At 37.6% G+C, this 19,939-nt stretch overlaps 1 protein-coding gene across 17 annotated transcripts in view; it reads left to right on the top strand.

The window, feature by feature from the left end:
* The window catches only part of L3MBTL4 (L3MBTL histone methyl-lysine binding protein 4), a 449,613-nt gene that overhangs the window by 90,190 nt on the left and 339,484 nt on the right, over positions 1-19,939 (top strand). For 15 of the 17 annotated variants that reach the window (XR_003724606.2, XR_013408124.1, XR_013408125.1 and 12 more), the window contains exons 2-3: positions 11,140-11,198; positions 11,539-11,641. Coding sequence is in view for 11 of the 17 variants with exons in the window: in XM_015121580.3 (XP_014977066.3) it covers positions 11,570-11,641 (72 nt within the window). In the remaining 6 variants the exon portion in view is untranslated. Of the gene's footprint in view, positions 1-11,139; positions 11,199-11,535; positions 11,642-19,939 lie in introns of those variants that run through there. The other 2 variants (XM_077974768.1, XM_028838071.2) reach the window with 2 other exon arrangements.

Here is a 19,939-nt window from a genome sequence, read left to right as displayed (position 1 = left end):
CATGCATAGTTCCAGCCTTACTCAGCTTTATTAGATATTCCCAAGTGCTTCATCAAGTAGGTGTACCAATTTTCACCTCCTCAGCAGGATGTGAGAACTCCTGGTGCTTGCATCACACTCGCTTCCACACTTGGTGAGCCTTACTTTTACCCATCATATTCCTGGGTAGAGGAGGGTGTTTACGTTTAGTATGCATTTCCCTGCTTTCTAGTAATAGTGTGTTTCTTTTTCTGTATTTATTATTTTTCCTTTTTCTAAGTATTGCCTGTATTCTTTTACAGTTATTTTGCCTAGTACATAACTGAAAGATCATGTATTGTAGCTACTACAGTTAAATCAGTGTCATTGGGAGGAGTAGACAAATTAATGCACATACAATGCTTAATGTACTCTCTGTCCTATAGTAAGAAGAACTTAATATTGCTGACGCCCCTGGAATGCCCAATAATGACATCAACAATAAAGATACTTATCAGTGGAACAGAACTTCAGACCTGGGCAACCATTCTACATTCCTCTTACATTGTAGCCGTGCAGTTGGATGTGAAAAGTGAGCACCAGTAGATGATGACATCTCATAGCCCAGAGTGGGAAGCAGCCTTTCCTCCCCTACTCATTATCCATCTCTCTTGCTCATAGAACGCTGCTTTCCTTTAGGGGAATGATGAGAGAGGACTTAGGGTTTTCCAGGAGGCAGATCCTCCATTTCCCCATTGCTTTGTCCAAGAGTGCAGGAAGAAGATCTAAGACTGGTCAATTGGATGCTCTTTCCCAGGACTTTGGCTTGAGAGAGAGAGACTCTAGCAAGAAGGGAACAGGTAGAGTAATCAGTTCACTTATTCCAGAGGCGTCAGCAGTGAAAGAAATGGGGTGCCATGCTAATCAGGCTGGTTTAGCCATGGGATGTTTGGTCTGCCATCTGCTTTCTTGACCCCTTTGTTTCTGTCTGATCTTGAGTCTCCAAAGGTCATTATAGCACACAGTATGCTTTTGGGTCCATAGCTTGGCTCCCGCTTATAAGTGAGAATGTGTGGTATTTGGCTTTCCATTCCTGAGTTATGTCACTTAGAATAATGTCCTACAGCTCCATCCAAGTTGCTGCAAAAGACATTATCTCATTCATTTTTATGGCTGAGTGGTATTCCATGGTGTATATATACCACATTTTATTTATTCACCCACCGAACAATGGTACTTAGGTTGGTTCCATATCTTTGCAATTGTGAATCGTGCTTCAATAAACAGTGTATATGTCTTTTTGATATGACTTCTTTTCCTTTGAGTAGATACCCAGTAGTGGGATTGCTGAATTGAATAGTAGATCTTTTAGTTTTTTAAGAACTCTCCACAGTGTGGTCCATAGAGGTTGTATTAGCTTACATTCCTGCAAGCAGTGTATAAATGTCCTCTTTTCACCACATCCACACCAACATCTAATGTGTTATGATTTTTTAAAATAATCACCATTCTTGTAGGAGTAAGGTGATATTTCACTGTGGTTTTAATTTGCATTTTCCTGATGATTAATGTTGTTGAGCACTTTTTCATATGTTTGTTGGCTGCCTTTTGAGAAATGTCTAATCATGTCATCTGCCCACTTTTTGATGGGATTATTTGTTTTTTTCTTGCTGACTTGTTTGTGTTCCTTGTAGATTCTGGATATTAGTCCTTTGTTGGATGCATAGTTTGCAAATATCTTCTATTCTGTGGGTTATCTGTTTATTCTGTTGATTATGCCTTTTGCTGTACAGAAGCTTTTTTGCTTAATTAGGTCCTATTTATTTATTTTTGTTTTTGTTACATTTGCTTTTGGGGTTGTAGTCGTAAATTTTCTGCATAGGCCAGTGTCTGCAAAAGATTTTCCAGGTTATGTTGTAGAATTTTCACAGCTTCAGGTTGTAGACTTAAGTCTTTGGTTATCTTTAGCTGATTTTTGTGTAAGGTGAGAGAGAGGGATCCTGTCTTGTTCTTCTACATGTGGCTATCCAGTTTTCCCAGCACCATTTATTAAATAGGGTGGCCCTTCCCCAGTTATGTTTTTGTATCCTTTGTTTGTTTGTATTTGGCTTTATTTCTGGGTTCTCTATACTGTTACATTGGTCCGCATGCCTATTTTTATACCAGTACCATGCTGTTTGGGTAACTATAGCCTTTTAGTACAATTTGAAGTTCAGTAATGTGATACCTCTGGATTTATTATTTTTGCTCAGGGTTGCTTTGGTTATTTGGCCCCATTTTTGGTTTCATGTGAATTTTAGGATTGTTTTTACTAATTCTGTGAAAAATAATGTTGGTATTTAGGTAGGAATTACATTGAATTTGTAGACTGTTTTGAGCAGTATGGTCATTTTTATGATATTGATCCTTCCAATTCATGAGCATGGGATGTATTTCCATTTGTGTCATCTGTGATTTCTTTCAGCAGTGTTTTGTAATTCTCTTCGTAGAGATCGTTCATCTCCTTGGTTGTGTGCAGCTATTGTAAAGGGGTTCGAGTTCCTGATTTGATTCTGCTTGGTCGTTGTTGGTGTATAGCAGTGCTATTGACTTACATACCTTGATTTTGTAACCTGAGACTTTACTGCATTAATGTATCAAATCTAGGAGACTTTTGGAGAAGTCTTTAGGGGTTTTTTAGATACACAGTCATTTGTTTTGATTTTGTCTCTTCCAATTTGGATGCTCTTTATTTCTTCCTCTTGACTGATTGCTCTGGCTATGATTCCAATACTCTAATACTCTGTTGAGTAGAAGGGATGAAAGCGAGCATCCTTGTTTTATTTCTCAGGGATGAATGCTTTCAACTTTTCCCCATTTAGTATGATGTTGTCTGTAAATTTGTCATACATGGCTCTTGTTATTTTGAGGTGTGTCCATTCTACGTCTAGTTTGTTGAGGGTTTTTATCATAAAGGGATACTGGAGTTTTTGCAGTTTGTTTTTTCTACCTATATTGAAATGATCATATGGCTTTTGTTTTTAATTCTGTTTATGTCATATATTACATTTATTAACTTTCATGTGTTAAACCATCCCTCCATTTCTGGAATAAAACCCACTTGTTCATGGTGTATTATCTTTTGACATGCTGTTAGATTTTGTTAGCTAGTGTTTTGTTGAGGATGTTTGCATCTATGTTCATCAGGGATATTGATCTGCAGTTTTCTTTTCCTTTATTTATTTATTTTTTTGATATGCCCTTTCCTGGTTTTGGTATCAGTGTTACTGGCTTCCTAGAATGAGTTAGGAAGGATTTCCTCTTTCTCAGTCTTTCAGAATAGTTTCAGTGGGATTGGCACCAGTTCTTCAAACATCTGGTAAAATTCAGCTGTGAATTCATCTGGCTCTGTGCTTTTTTTGTTGACATTTTAAATATTACTGATTCAAACTCATTGCTTGTTATTGGTCTGTTCAGGGTTTCTATTTCTTCCTGATTTAATCTAGGAGGTTGTATGTTTCTAGGAATTTATCCATTTCCTCTAAATTTTCTCGTTTGTGTGCACAGAGGTGTTAATATAGTCTCAAATGATTTTATATATTTCTATAGTTTTTGTTGTAATATCTTCATTTTCATTTCTAATTGAGTTTATTTGAATCTTTTCCTTTTTATGGTTAGTATTGCTAATAATGGTCTATCAATTTTGTTCATAGTTTCAAAGAAGCAGCTTTTTGTTTAATTGACTTTTTTTTGCTGTTGTTGTCTCTGTTTCACTTAGTTCTGCTCTGATGTTTGTTGTTCCTTTTCTTCTGGTAGCTTTGGGTTTAGTTCTTCTTTCTGTAGTTCTTTGAGATGTGACATTAGGTTGTCAATTTGTGAACTTTCAGACATTCTTATGGTCATTAACATTGTAAACTATACTCTTAGCATTACTTTTGCTATATCCCAGAGGTATTAATAATCTGTGTCACTGTTGTCACTCATGTCAAAGAATTTTTAAATTTCCATCTTGGTTTCATTGTTAACCCCAAAATAATTCATGGGCAGATTGTTTAATTTCCATGTATTTATATTGTTTTGAGCGTTCTTTTTTGAGTTAATTTCCAATTTTATTCTACTGTGGTCTGAGAAGATAATATGATTTTAATATTTTAAAACATATCAAGACTTGTTTTGTGGCCTATTATATGGTCTATCTTGGAGAATGCTCCATATGCTGATGAGAAGAATGTATATTCTGCAGTTCTTTGGTAGAATGTTCTATAAATATATGTTAGGTTCATTTGTTCTGGCATGTAGTTTAATTCCATTGCTTCCTTGTTGACCTTCTGTCTCGATGATCTGTCTAGTGCTGTCAGTGGAGTGTCGAAGTCCCCCAGTATTATTGTGTTGCTGTTCTATCTTATTTTTCTGGTCTGGTAGTAATTGTTTTATTAATCTGGGAGCTCCAGAGTTAGGTTCATATAAATTTAGGATTGTAATATCCTCTTGTTGGATTGATCCTTTTATTATTATATAATGACCTTCGTTGTATTTTTTTTTACTATTGTTGTTTGAAATTCTGTTTTATCTGACATAAGGATAGCAACTCCTGCTAGCTTTTGGTTTCCATTTGTGTGGAATATCTTTTTTCACCCCTTTACCTTGAATTTATATGAATTTTTACGTATTAAGTGGGTTTCTTAAATATAGATATTTGGTTTGTGATTTTTCTATCCATTCTGCCAATCTGTATCTTTTAAGTGGAGCATTTACACCATTTACTTTCAACATTAATATTGAGATGTGAGGTCCTGTTGCAGTCCTTATATTGTTACCTAGATGGTTTGTTTTCTTATTGTGTTATTGTTTTATAGGCCCTGTGAGTTTTATGCTTTCAAGAGATTCTATTCTAGTGCATATTGAGCTTCTGTTTGAAGATTTATAACTCCTTTTAACATTTCTCATAAGGCTGGTCTGGTAATGACAAATTCCCTCGGCATTTGTTGGTCTGAAAATTACTTTATTTCTCCTTCATTTATGAAACTTAGTTTTGCTGGATATAGTATTCTTGGCTCTCAGTTATTCTGTTTAAGGAGGCTAAAAATAAAATCCCAATTCCTTCTGGCTTTTAAGATTTCTGCCAAGAAGACTGCTGTTAGTTTGATAGATTTTTCTTTATATGTTACCTGTTGCATTTTGTCTCACTGCTCTTAGAATTCTTTCCTTCATGTTGATTAGATAGCTTGATGACTATATACCTTGGTGATGTTCTTTTTGCAGTGAGTCTCCCAGGAATTTTTTGAGCTTCTTGTGTCTGGACATCTAAATCTCTATCAAGACCAGGGATGTATTCCTCTGTTATTCCATCAAGTAATTTTTCTAAACATTTTGTTTTCTCTTCTCCTTCAGGAACACCAGTTATTTTTAGGATTGGACCTTTTACATAATCCCACATTCCTTGGAGAGTTTGTTAATTCTTTTTGATTTATTTTATTTTGTTTTGTTTTGTTTTTTTATTTATTTTTATTTATTTTTAATTATTTTTTATTATTATACTTTAAGTTCTAGGGTACATGTGTATAATGTGCAGGTTTGTTACATATGTATACTTGTGCCATGTTGCTGTGCTGCACCCATCAGCTCGTCAGCACCCATCAACTCATCATTTACATCAGGTATAACTCCCAATGCAATCCCTCCCCCCTCCCCCCTCCCCATGATAGACCCCGGTGTGTGATGTTAAATTTTTGTCTGATCGGGTGAACAAAAGCCTTATCTTCGAGCTCTGAAATTTTTTCTTTTACTTGGTCTAGTCTGTTGTTAAAACTTTCCACTGCATTTTTTAACTCCCTAAGTGTGTCTTTCATTTCCAGATGTTCTGATTGGTTTTTCTTTAAAATATCTGTCTTTGTATAACATTTTCATTTATATCTTGAATTTTTTTTTTCATTTCTTTATGTTGGTTTTCACCTTTCTCTGGCATCTGCTTGAGTAGCTTAGTAATCAGCCTTTTGAGTTTTTTATGTGGTATTTCAGAAGGATGTGACTTTCATGTTAATAGTTTATTATAGCCTAATTTGGCTCTTGGTGCTTTTAGTGCTCAGTAATTTGTATGGGTTCCTTGGTTATAGTGAATCTTTGTATTGTGGCTTTCCCAGATGCCTGTTGTAGCACCAATGTGCTCAGTGTGTGAACAAGTTCAGCATCTCCTATGGGGTTGGAATGGCAGAGATCTCTTGAAGCTTATCTTGTTTCCCCACAGTGTGTATGTATGTATGTACATATGTATGTATGTATTTATTTTGTCCCAATATTTTATTTATTTACTGGGTTGAATAGTTAAAGCTTCAGGCCAGTAGGGAAAGTATCCCTGGGTAGAAACTGGTTTTGGCTAAAGCAGGTGGGTAAATGCAGTACCCAATAGTGGGCAGATGTCCCAGCCTTGATAGAGGTGGCTGGGGGAGCTTTCAGTGAAAAACACTGAGGTCTTATCAGGGGGAAGGGTGGGAGCCACCTTATTTCTTCTGCTAGGCCAGCAGGAAAGTGATCCAACTCCCAGATGCACTCCTGACCCAATGTTCCAGGTATTCATATCAGACAGGCACCTGTTTTCATGTCTAGGAATGTTGATGTTCCAAGTATAGAGGAGTTGTGATTCCACTTCTTGTGCAAGCCTGACTCTGGAGGGCACTCCTACTGTGAGGATGCTGTCACCCTAAAGTGTTCCAGAAAGGCTGTCTATAGATACACTCATGTCAGGCTCTTATAGGAGAAGCCCCAGCTGTGTTTGCAGTAATAGATAAGAGAGAAAAGAAGTCCCCTTCTCCAAGACCCTTCATGAGCACCAGCATTGCACTCATGCCTCTGCTGAAAGAAACTTCCCACGAGCAGAATGTTCTGGGACTCAAGGCCTGGTATCCAGACTCTTTTGTCCCATGGGGTGTTCCCTTGATGTGGTGTACTTCCCCTTCCGCTAGAAGTTGGAGTCCTCGAGAGCCAGACCACTGTTAACACTGCTATTCCTCTGGGTAGCCACCCCATGGGGCTGCCAAATTTCGGGCTTGTGATGAAGATTATCTGCAAGGGGTCCAGTGATGTGACCTGTCCTTATGTCTCCCAGCAGTGGGCACCAGCACTAGCTCTGATGGGGGTGGCAGGGGAGTGAGATAGACTCGGTGAGAGTAATGTAATTGTTTAGAAAATTCTGAGTTTCAGTCAACCTCTGTGATACCCTTTGGACCCTGAATCTTGGGACTTACCGTGCTATTCTCATAAAGTATTATGTAAGACTTACGGGTGCAGAATTAATACATGATTAACTATCAGTATTTTAAGATTCCAAAATAGGTAATAAAGGCAAAATTTTAAAAAAATGAGAGCAGGTGGCTGCCATGACATAAGTAAAGTGACAATAAAGAGCCACTATGCAGATAGGCTCCACATGAGGGCCAGTGGTTCCCACAGGAAGTTTGTTGTCAGTTTCTGCCTTAAATCATGTATATTTTACGTGATTTCTGTTTTACATGTTTGTATGTAGCAGGGATTTGGTTAGTGTACTGAGTGGTTAAGTTTCAGATAACTAAACTTATAATATAGTTACAAAAGCTACAGCATAGTATGGTGTTCAAAGATGGACCCCAGAATTCTACTGTCTGGCTACTTGCCTGTTATATAACCTTGGACAAGTTACTTAACCCCTTGGTGTTTCCTCTTCTGTGAAATGAGGGCAACAGTGGTACACATATTGTTGGGCTGTCATAAGTATTAATTGAAAGTGTATGTGTAGAGGGCTGATAGCTATGCCTGGTACATTAGTACTCAAGTAATGTTAGCTATTATTAATGCCATTAAGAAGGATCAATAATTCACGCATAAGTTATCAAAATTCATTCACTTATAATCATTTATTAATAATTCATTCACTTGTAATCATTTATTAATTTATTCAAACATTATGTATTATTAACATCAAGTATCAACCAGATGAATAAATTCTAGGCTGGCAATATCTTTGAAATAGTGGGAAATCAGTACAGTGATCAGAAATTTGTATTCGATATTTTGGTGATAAACTCATTTAAGATCTGCGCAGTGTCCTAGAACCACCAGAAATGTTCTTTCACTGTGCATGTTGTTAGACCTATTGTCCCTCCTGTGAACACCCAGGCTACTCTGTCATTTTTTAATGGCATGTGTTACATTTCTTATTAATTTATGTATGTTTCTTACCCATATGGTACCATACGATTTATTGTTTAAACTGGGATATTTTGGGGGAGTGAAAGCAGTGCTGTTAATCCTTATGCCAGGATGAGTGGCAGAAGGCAGACGTACCTTGGGTTATCCAGGACATATGGCTGCTATACTTATCTCCCTTTAGAGGGTGTGTGATTAATCGGCTTCATATTCCTCAAGGTACCTGTAACTATACTGGTGATTAATAGATGATCAATAAAATGTTTTTGAAAGAATTGCCAAATAGCACCTGGACATAGACAGATAGTGAATTATTTTAGTTATTTATAGACTCCTTCCATTTGAAGTATTCAGATGCTTTCTAAGTATCAGTCTAATTTATCTCCTTAGTATTTGGCAACATGCAGACAGAGAATTCTACTATGAAGGGAAATTAAACTCATTTAGAGGATTAAATTGAAAAATTAGTACACTATTTTCAATTTTTACACAGAAATACAAAACATTTATATGTAGTTATCTATGTTGTTTTTTTAAAATCTAAAACACTATTTAGAAGCTTCTCTAATTAAAATCACTGAACATCACCTTGTCTATGTTAGGTGGTGCTTGGGCACTGTCACAAAGCCAGGGGACACGAGCGCAGCTCAGTGTAGTTGGTACATGCCTTTACTTACCCTGGATAATGTGTTTCTTTGATGTGTTTTATAATTTGATATTATTCTCTTTTTTTACTCCAAAAACTTTATATATGTTTTCAAAGCTCAGCAAGGAGACACGTGGCTGATGTGACATTTGGGGCTTCCTGGGAGTAGGCCGTATACCATGGACAATCAGAGTAATCCATGTATTTTGATACCATGCCAAGGACATTAAGTTAGGTTTATTTCAAAAGAAATGTCCTATTCGGTTGGGTAGAATATGTTCTTTGCATTGACATTATAAAGGATTATACAAAATCTCTCTTTAAGCCTGTTTTTCTGTGTGTTAGACTATCTATCTATCATCTATCTGTCTGTCTATCTGTCTATCCATCCATCCATCTGTCTGTCGTCCATCTGTATGTCATTCGTCTCCTATGTATTTAATGGGATCTTGTATTTGATTCCCTTTTTGTCTGGCAGCAAAATCTTATATAGATTGTTCGGTGACTTTTATATTTTTGCTTTATTATTTCTAAATCCAGAGGAAATTCATTATTACCAAATTGTATGTTGAAATTTCTCCTCAAAGTATAAAAACTTTCATTTTTTTCCCCCAATATAAAATAATGTGAATTCAGGCTTTCTTGCTGTTTTAAACAAATCAAGGTTATTGAGATAATTGCCAGAGATTAGCAAGGCAGATCATTTTGATGGTGAAGAGAAAAATGTCAGTAGCCAGATGATTTCAGTTTGACAAGCCGTGGGGTATTATTTGTCGTGAAAGGCAGGACAGCCTTGGCAGTGCTTGTGTCTTGTGCAATAATACTTTGCTACAGGCATCAAGTCTATGCTGTTCATTTGCATAGATGTTCAGAGAATTACCAGAAGCTAGGCATGAAAAATTGTATTTACATTCTTCAAAATGAATGTAATGTTATTGAATTTAGTACATAAGTGCGTGTCTTAAGAACATAAATATCATCTGACTAGAAGCAAAAGGGTATGTGGAAAGGAAGTTTTTTTTTGTTTATTTTTTTGTTTTGTATACTAAAGAAAAAGGGAAAGGAATTAATTTTGAAAACTGTGCTCACTGTAGTCATACAGCATTATAAAAGATAATGTATGGATCAAGAACTAATATTCACTGGATTTAAGGGCTTGAGGCTTCTCTATAATTCAGAGAGACATGTTTATGTAGTTGAAGTCAATAAACACATATTGAGAGACTGCTGTGAGCCAGGTAATATCTAGACAGTGGAAAATAAGAATCAGTAATTCACAGTCTTTGTCATCAGGATGCTTACAGGCTCATAAAGGGAGGCACATCTGCAAACAAAAACTACAATAAAGGTATGCACAAGAAATGCAATATAGAAAAGACACACTTGGTTTACTTGGAGCAGGAGGTAGGCAAGGAAGACCTTCTTGAAAGCTGTGAAGTCTCTTTTAGTGGGGTCAGAAAGGATGAGTTAGAATTAGATAAGTTGGAAAAGGGAGGGCAGGCAATGGGGAAGGTGTTCAGAGGTTGAGGGACCAGCAGAAGTATGGAGTGGAGAAGCAGCAGGAACCTTGCTTTGCAAAGAACTTTAAGACCTTTGGATTGACTGCAACATAAAATTGGAATGATCAGAGTTAATAGGAGTAGAGGAAGAAGGTAAATTCAATAAATGTTTAGTAAATTAAAAATCAACAAAACCTGATGGCAATATGTACAATGTGATATAAAGGATGAAATGATGGCAACTTCTAGTTCTCTGGCTCAGACATTAGCCCAGAAGGTAGTATTGTTTGAATGAGAAAAAGATGCATTTTCTCCTGGGATGATGCAGACCAGTGACAGGTGAACTGTGGGTGTAGAGCCCACGGTGGATTTCAGCCTCCACTTGCCCCTTGGGTTGGTGCTCTTGGGTGGTGTACAGTCTGAACAACCGTAAGAGGAAGCTCTGGGCAAATGGGTGGCCAGTTATCTGTGCAAATAGGAGAACCTAGAACTGGGAGGCAGTGTGGAGGAAGATGAGCTCGGTTGCAAATATGTTACATTTGCCATATTTGGAGTGTCATTGTTCAGGTGGAAATATCAATGAAGAAGTTGGATATATCATTGTAAAGCACTGGAGACTATAGATGATTTAGGGCTATTAAAAGTTTAAAAAATTATATTTCAATTGTTAACATTATTTCAGAGTGAATGACTTTTGAATTATAGCTCCAGTGGAACTCATTTGGTATTGGTGGTTGGTTCTCCAAAATGGTTGACCTGCCCTCTAAAAAAAAACTCATTTCAAGTAACTTTTCAAAGAATGTCTACCACTGTTTATGAATATACAGAAGGGTCATGATGAATTGAATTGGTGAAATTTTTTCTTATTTTCTGTTTCAGATTGTTGTGCTATGCCTTGTATGACTAAGACCTCTTACCAAGAATACCTGTCAGACCATGTGAGTACAGAACCTGTGCAGTTTGATTGCAGTGAATCCTAATTGGTTAGGTCAGCTAAGCAAAAAAGCAAACATTTTATTCCAGATAAGACCAAAAGCAACAATATCTATTTTCCCCATTATATAAATTCTAGATGAGGTAGAAAACGCATTTCTTCCCCGTTGTCTTATTATTGTATTAAGGACTATAAATCCAATTGCAAAATTTTTGTCAACTTATCAGGTTATTTATAGCAACCAATTATGAGAAGTATAATTGAAAGCATTTTCTTGTTTGCTTCTGTAATTCTGAAGGGGTCACACCCCCATCCCCAACTTCTTATATGACCCTGTTTTACAGAAAACCACTGCCAAGGAGTGCAGGGGTGGCAATGAAACAGCCCAACAGGAAAAGGAAGCTTAATATGGATTCCAAAGAGCGTTTGGATCAGGACGGATGCTTGGTAAGATGTCACTCCCTGGACCCTTCCTCACAGTGTGTGCTCGCTACCAAAATGCACCATGAAATAGTAGAGTTCACATAACCACACTGAGGGGCTTTTCAGTCACTGGAAACGATGTGGCTTCTGGTTGACTTTCATGCATAGTGGTATAGAATATAAGTGTTTTTAAAGTCTGATATATTTTAAAAGGTGATCTTAATTTTAAAGGTGAAAGGAGACCTTTTCTTTCACAAAGATGGAGGTAATCAATCATTCTCAAGTGAGAGAACGGAGGCTGTAAACTGCAGGGGGTTGTGTTAGGGTTCTCCAGAGAAACAGGACCCCCTAGGATGAGTGTATGTGTATATGTGTGTGATTTTTTTGTGTGTTTGTATACACACACACACACACACACACACACAGAGAGCTAGCAGCGAGAGAGAGTGAGAGAGAGAGAGACTTATCTTAAAAAGAGGAATTTATCGAGGTGCGTCGTGGGGGCTGACATGTCTGAGACATGCGGGGCAGCCTGGCAGGTTGGAGGCCCAGGGAAGAGTTGGTGCTGCAGTCTTGAGTCCAGGTCAGTCTGCAGGCAGCATTCCTTCTTCCTCGGAGGACCTGTTTTTTCTCTTAATGCCTTCAACTGATTAAATGAGACCCACCCACATTACAGGGTGATCTGATTTGTTCGAAGCCTGCTGATGTGAATGTTAATCATATCTAAAAATATACCTTCACAGCAACATCTAGACACTTAGAAGGTATAATGTTCACTATGCCTGTAGTCACCGTGCCTGTTCTGTTTCCTTAGGACAGCTTTATGTATTCCTGCAAATTTAAAAGTTAGCAGAATGACCAGAAGACCTCCATGGTGACTATTTTTGGGGATGGTGGGCCATTACAGCATTCTCATCTGTGACCCTTCATTGGCTCTTAGCATTTATTTGGATGTGGATTTTGGGGTCTTCATGTGGTTTGTGGTTATACATTTACACATTGCAGTTGCTGAAGTGACATCGTGTAATACATTTTCTTTTTGTTCAGTTCCAGGTTAGGTGTGGTTTGATGAACTCCAGACATTAAATGAGACATCTCAAGGAATGATCTGGTTTGAGGTTGGTTTCAAGGTGTTCAGAATAGGTCTATGTCAAACTCTGGAGCCATTCCCTCAGGACTAGCCTCACTGGGCAATAGGGTGATTAACACTGGGCCAGGGGCCAGTTCCCTGAGTCCAGATTGGTTGCTTTTCTTAGATCAGTTCCAGGAGAGTTTAGAGCTCTACATGTATAAGGGAAGAACTTGCTATTTAAGAGGTGTCTTGGACCAGATTTGAGCCGGCCTGCATCTGTCTTGGCTTAGGTGAAGATGCCATTGTTAGTGTTCTGCTGTGTCGTGTCCTCTGAGGAATGAGAGCATGAGACTCAGGATTTGATGTGTTCAGAGTTATTCTGGGTACTTTTCCACATGTGGTCCCTGGACCAGCAGCATCAGCATCACCTGGAGGTTTGTTGGAAATGCAGATTCCTTGGCCCCAGTCCAGATCTTCTGAATCAGCTACTGTAGAGGTGGGGCCCAGCAATCTGTGTTTTAACAATCCAGGTGATTCTGATGCCCACTCATGTTTGAGAACCATTGTCCTAGGGAAGTGGCCAGATGCATCTTACCTGCTAGTCATGTTACAGTTAATCAGTATTTTTCTTAAATTTTTTCGTTTTACATTTGAGACCACCTTCCCCCATCCACACATATTTTATATTAATTGTCAGTATCATTTCTCTTTAAGCTGCTGAGATTGTTACCACCCTATCTTAGTACTCTACAATCTGAGTATTTAACCTTTTGCCTCTTCTGCATTAACAAAAATCCCAATTTCCTCTTAAAGACTAACTCAGTTTCTAACTTAATCCTGATGTGTTTACTGTTATTTCTACCCCACACTGGGATTTTCCCCTTATTGGACTCCAGCAGTGCTTAACACTGAGATACGCTTTCAGTGCAGGGCTTGTATAGTTAGATTTTCAAAAATATCTGTTAAATGATGTTCCTGGTGCTTAATGACATCTCCATGCAAATAAATTTTTTCAAATAATATTTTAAAGAGCCGTATTCTTAGTTTACCTTTTGGGATGTTTGGGACATATTATTTTAAAGCATGTTCACATATCATTGAAAAGATGCACATTTAGTCCACGTTGCACTGTCAGTTTGGGGCTCATTGCCAGTGACAATGTTCATTTTCATTAGTCAAATTTAACAGTTTAATATAGTAGGCTGTATTCACACCTGGGGCTGCATTCACTGTGGAAAGAAGGGTTGAGTCATGCTTGAATTTTGCTAGACTCCTTGAAATATTGGTAACATCCTTTATTTTGTGTGTTACCCTTCTGGTTTACAAGCGACATTTCTAGTCAACTAAATAACATCCCAGTGGCAGATCATGCACATAAAACATCAAGCAAACGTACAGTTGGGTGTTTCCAAACATTTTCTTCTGAGATAGTAATTTCATACCTTGGATATCTAATAATTTTAGATGATAATATTAATATCTGTCAATGAATATTTCTAGACTAATTTTCTATGTATTTCTAGATAGAATTTAAAAAAATATTTTCTAATGCTTTTCAGAACATAGGCATATGTTCAAACAGTACAGACAGGCAGTTAAGTGAGAATTAAATTATCTACCGTATCCCCTCACACATACACTAAACCCCTAAATATTTTCCTAACCATGTGACCACTATGTACAGTTTCTTGTATGTCTACATAGGAAAAAAAAACCAGCTAAAAATTCCAAACCTTTTCTGCACCTATACACATACATACACACATCCCAAATGCACTCACATTCTGCTTGTTGTTTTGCATCTTGCTTTTTTTGCACTTAATTATGAATGTTTTGGAGATACAGGTTTTATTATTTTCAGTGCTGCATAGTATTTCATTTTTATGAATGTGCCATAATTTATTTTAACAGTGCCCTACTGTGAACATTTAGATTATTTTAATTTTTGTGGTTATACACCATGTTATATCCAATGTTCTTATTCATATATCCTTTTTATATGTGAATGCTTTTGCAGTTCATTCATAAGTACTATCATAGCAGTGAAATTATTGTACCAAAGGGTATGCTTGTTTAAAATTTTGATAAACCACTCCATATCATCCTCCAAAGAGATCACCCTAGTTTATCCTCTCCCTAACACATCTGAGAGAGTGCCTCTTTTCCTTGGAATTTATTACATGTTTTACATCTTTATTTCTACCATATGGGTAAACCTCTGTTTAGGATCTGGTCCCTGTAGTGCTGCTGCAGACTTGAAGAGGGTTTTTCTCTGTCCTTTTAGACTCCTTGACGGATTTTGTATTTTCACAACTTCTAACACAAAGATAAGTGTCATTTTTGGTGCCCTTTGCTAGCTTTTTCTGCTCACCAGCTTGCTTTAGAATTGACTAGCAAAGTGTAGGCATATGGTGATTGGGGAAATGAAGTATTTTTTTTTTCAGGGTTATTTCATTGATGTCTAGTGTGTATGTGAGTGTTCTAGGCACAAAACCCCAAAATAATAATACAGGCTGTGAAATTTCAAATTTGCTACATAAAAATGCAAGTTTCACAGATGAAAAAGGAAATTTTGTTTGAATGTATAAGAATGAAATATATGATCTCTGTGTATATAAAATATTTGATACTGAAAAAATGTTAATCCCATTCTGTCTCTCCCTGTGAACCTCTTAACATCAATAGATCTTTATCTAAATAGTGAGTGATGAACTTTGAGAGATAGAAATATGAGACATTTTTCATTCTCTAAAGGATCTTAGAGTATTGCTGAATAAAGGAAAACTAACTTATGTAGAGTAATGGAGAACAACTAAGTACATGTGTAGCACATTAGTGCTCTAAGGTATGGTCACCCTTCAGAGAAAGGTAGAGTCATTGAGAGCTTGAGTCTGACCTTGAAGGATGAAGAGTATCTAAGATATTTATCTTGAATGCATTGTTATTCTGTTGTAACAAACAGCTTTTAAATCCAACCTGGTAAATCCAATCTGAGAGAATACAACTTTTTTTTTTTTTTTTGAGATGGAGTCTTGCTCTGTTACCAGGTTGGAGTGCAGTGGCACAATCTTGGCTCACTGCAACCTCCGTCTCACAGTTCAAGCAATTTTCCTGCCTCAGCTTCACGAGTAGCTGCGACTACAGGTGTGCACCACCATGCCCAGCTAATTTTTTTTTGTATTTTTAATAGAGATGGAGTTTCACCATGCTGGCCAGCATGGTCTTGATCTCTTGACCTCGTGATCTGCCCGCCTCGACCTCCCAAAGTTCCAGGATTATAGGTGGGAGCCACTGCGCCTGGCCATATAACTTTTTAATATATTAACATCTAGATGCTCTGTAACCTTGAGAGGTAATAAAGTTGAGGGATCAGAGCGGAGTTATCTGGGCCCCTTAAGGAGGCAGCATGAGCAAAGATATGGGGTTGGAAGAGAAGGTGACGTCTGTGATATATGGCAGGACCTTAATGACTTACCTGATTGGAGCAGATGTTGCTATTGGCAGTGTTAGTAGATGAGCATTGGGTGGGGTTGGGGCATGGGTCAGGAGATTCAGGTTTTATTTTTTGCTGTGCTGCTCATTAACTGTGTGGCCAAAGACAAGTCACTTCACCGGGCTGGGCTCAGCTTCTTTGTCTGTAGAACAAGTCTTAGATCGCAAGATCTTTACGGGTCTTTCCATTTCAGTAAGGATAAAATTTGGTGTGCAATTAGATTGCAGGGTGACTGGGGTAGATCTGGCTGGTCACACTTAGTGAGGCTTGATGGCCGAGCGGAGGAAGTTGTACTTGCAGTGGTGGCCACTGGCCTTTAAAGAATGACATCAGGGGTCATGGTTGACCTCAACTTTTGCAGAGGGTAATGCAATCTTTCCGTAACATCCTTAAATAGATACTGAAAAAATGTTTGGGGTGAGTTTATTTTGGTTTCTGTTTTTAAGTAATAGTTAACTCTTTACATTTTGTTGCCTCATAGAAGACTGATGTCAGTTTACAACAGCCAGTAAAATTCACTTACAGATGGTGAAAACCGTGAGAAGGTGGTGTTTATAAGGCTATGTTAGATTTTTCACTTTTTGTTTTTGTATGTGTCTTAGCAAACACTTTAGAGAGATTTCATTTGGAGACTGTAGTTATATTATCAAGTATTTGAACAAAATGGAAGCATTTCATTCTCCCTGAGTGTGTCTGAATTCCAGTAGAGCAATGGAGAAAAGTCCCACAAATTTCTGTACTTTTATCCAAAAGGCGAATTCTATGTATCTTCAGTTTATATCCCACATTGGATTAGAGCAAAAAAGAAGTTGAAAAGTGGACTTGAACCAGCAGTTGAAATTCAAATAGCCATTTGTCACTGGGGTATTAAATAGGATTTCACTGTTTTCTACAGTTCATGAAACCAATGTGTATCACCCTCTGGGCCACAGATAGCAGGTTCTTATGGAACAAGAACAGCAGAGTTCTCAAAAATCCTTGAGTGTTCAGGAGTCTTTGGTCTGACAGCAAAGGAGAGCAAAGGGGCATTATCTGGCAGTTCCAAGGTGATGAATGGAAATTGCCAAACCCAAGTCAGCAGCTGAAAATCCTTCGTTTTGTTCCCTTGATTGGAATTCATAGACAGAGAAATGTAGACACTAATTAATTAGGAAACGTCACTGTGCCTTGTAGTAAAAGCATATGATGCATCCAGTGCCAGCAGGAGGGAACAGAACATTAAGCCTTTTTGGTTATTTTCCCACTTCATAATCCTCTCTTCCAAAATGATGGATTTTAAACTGGTGAATGGAAATGTACCATAGCAAAGACTTACTTTATGTTCCTTAAACCATTATCTCCCTTTTTTGCAGAACACTATTTTTTTCTGGAACTTTATTTTCAGTTTTCAGAATTAAAGTTTGAAACCTTAGAAATCGCAGTAATGGTTTCATTTTTCGCAATTTGCATTGATTTCCTTTAGTGGTCTGTCTGCAAGGATAAGATAAAGTGCTAATTTTTTTCTTTTGTTTTTTAAAATTAATTCTCTGTTCATTAATAGCAGTGTAGATTTATTACCTTTATGAAATAATTAATTAGCTAGACAGAAGCAAAGAATGTTAAAGCTAGCAGGAACTTTGGAGAACATTTAGTCCAATTTCTTTATTTTAACAGGAGAGAAAAATCAAGTCTAGAGAATGTAGGTCATTTGTTCAAAGTTAAATAGCTTTTAGTGGTGGGTTGAGATTTGACCTTAGGTTACCTAGCCCTAAAATCAGCATTTTCCCTGCTCTATCATATGATACTAAATACTTTTCCATGTGCAAAATTGTTTAAACTTAGGTCCCTCTGTTATAGATATATATGTTTATTCTGATATACACAATATAATCTTTCATGTATACATGTGCATGTTTACCTGTCTATAACCTTGATCCAACTAAAGAACATACAGACATTGGAAGCTTGGGCAATTTAAATCCAAAGTAAGAGGTAATGTTTTTGTGCGGAATATTTTTTTCTTTCTAGGCAGAATTTCAGTAGCAAATAAAGAAGTGTGAACCAAACACTCACTGAGTGACAGATAGCATATTATATATTTCTTTTTATTTTTGAACGATACAGTGATTATAAAAATGCTTCAGTAGCTGTAGTGTGAACATAATCAACTGTCGAATGCTGTTTATTTTTACTGTTTTAGGTTTTGCAGTAGAAGACAGTCTCTTTGTTTTGAATTACATATGTAAATTTCCTGTGTATTGAGTGAATGAACAGGGGTGGAACTGGGGTAAAGTGCTACCATGGGAAGTTAGACCCAAGGCAGCAGTTCATCATCTCACTTGCAGCAGAACAGGGTAGATATGATTGCATGACTGTTCCACTCCCACTGCATGCCCTGCTAAAAGGTGGTAGCCTTGCCACTCACAGTGAGGGCCGTATGCTTTTGGCAGTAGCATCTGCTGGGAGCTTGTTGGAATCTGTAATCTAAGGCCCTACCCTAGAGCCACTGAATCAAGGTCTGCATTTTAGTAAGATTCCCAGATGGTTCCAATGCATGTTAAAGTGTGAGAAACACTGGCTTATAGTACATTTTAGCAGAATGTTATTTTGTTAATTGCACAAAGATATCTGTGATAACTTTGGATGTGAAATCTACCAGGCAGAAAAATTCTCTTTTTGAACCTTTCATTCTTGCCTTCATTCATCAAATATTTATTGACCTAGACTAGGTACCAGGCTATGTTTTGGGGATGAAAGACAATTAAGACACTGATACGATTTGTTACTATACAAATTGTCTTTTATACCTTAAAGCCATAGACTTAAAAAAGGAACCAAAAAAAGGTAGAAAAATGAAATTAATAGTATTTATTTCATCAGTTAAAAACTAGTTTGCTGTCATTAAAATATTAGTATACCTGATTCGTTTTTGAAAACCTGGTTTAGAGCTTTGTGATACCATTATGTGCAGTCTGTATTTCTTTTTTTTCTTTTTTTTTCGAGACAGAGTTTTGCTCATGTTGCCCAGGCTGGAGTGCAATGGCGTGATCTCAGCTCACTGCAACCTCCGCCTTCCGGGTTCAAGCGATTCTCCTGTCTCAGCCTCCTGAGTAGCTGGGATTACAGGTGCCCACCACTACGCCCGGCTAACTTTTGGTATTTGTAGTAGAGACAAGGTTTCAGTATGTTGGCCAGGCTAGTCTCGAACTACTGACCTCAGGTGATCCTCCCGCCTCAGCCTTCCAAATGTGCAGTCTATTTTTTTTAGATTTGGTTTTTATGGTTGTCAAAGCTAGGGTGACCAAGCCTCCTCACTTGCCTACAACTAAGGAGTTTCCCCAGATGTGGGGCTTTTCAAAGTGCTATGAACAGGTCTGCCCCATTCTGACTGGGACTGACAGCCACACTAGCCATAACTTAAAGAAATCTATCCCCAAACTGTACAGGAATAAATTGAAGAAATATTTGTTAGTCAGACTTACTAAATCATAGTACTCATTTTTCAGCAAAAGTTTTTGTGTAAATCAGCTGCTAAATTTTCACATTCTCTGATGATAATTAATTGTTCTTGGAAAGTAATGAAAACTATTCCATATTGGCCAGGTGTGGTGGTGCACGCCTATAATCCCAGCACTTTGGGAGGCCGAAGTGGGCAGATCACTTGAGGTCAGGAGTTCGAGACCAGCCTGGGCAACATGGTGAAACCCCATCTCTAGTAAAAATACAAAAATTAGCCGAGTGTGGTGGTGTGCACCTGTAATCCCAGCTGGAGGCTGAG

The sequence above is a fragment of the Macaca mulatta genome, chromosome 18, assembly GCF_049350105.2.
Source record: "Macaca mulatta isolate MMU2019108-1 chromosome 18, T2T-MMU8v2.0, whole genome shotgun sequence".
Lineage (NCBI taxonomy): Eukaryota > Metazoa > Chordata > Mammalia > Primates > Cercopithecidae > Macaca > Macaca mulatta.
Note: the sequence above shows the minus strand (reverse complement) of the source record. Positions and strands in the feature narration are given on the sequence as shown.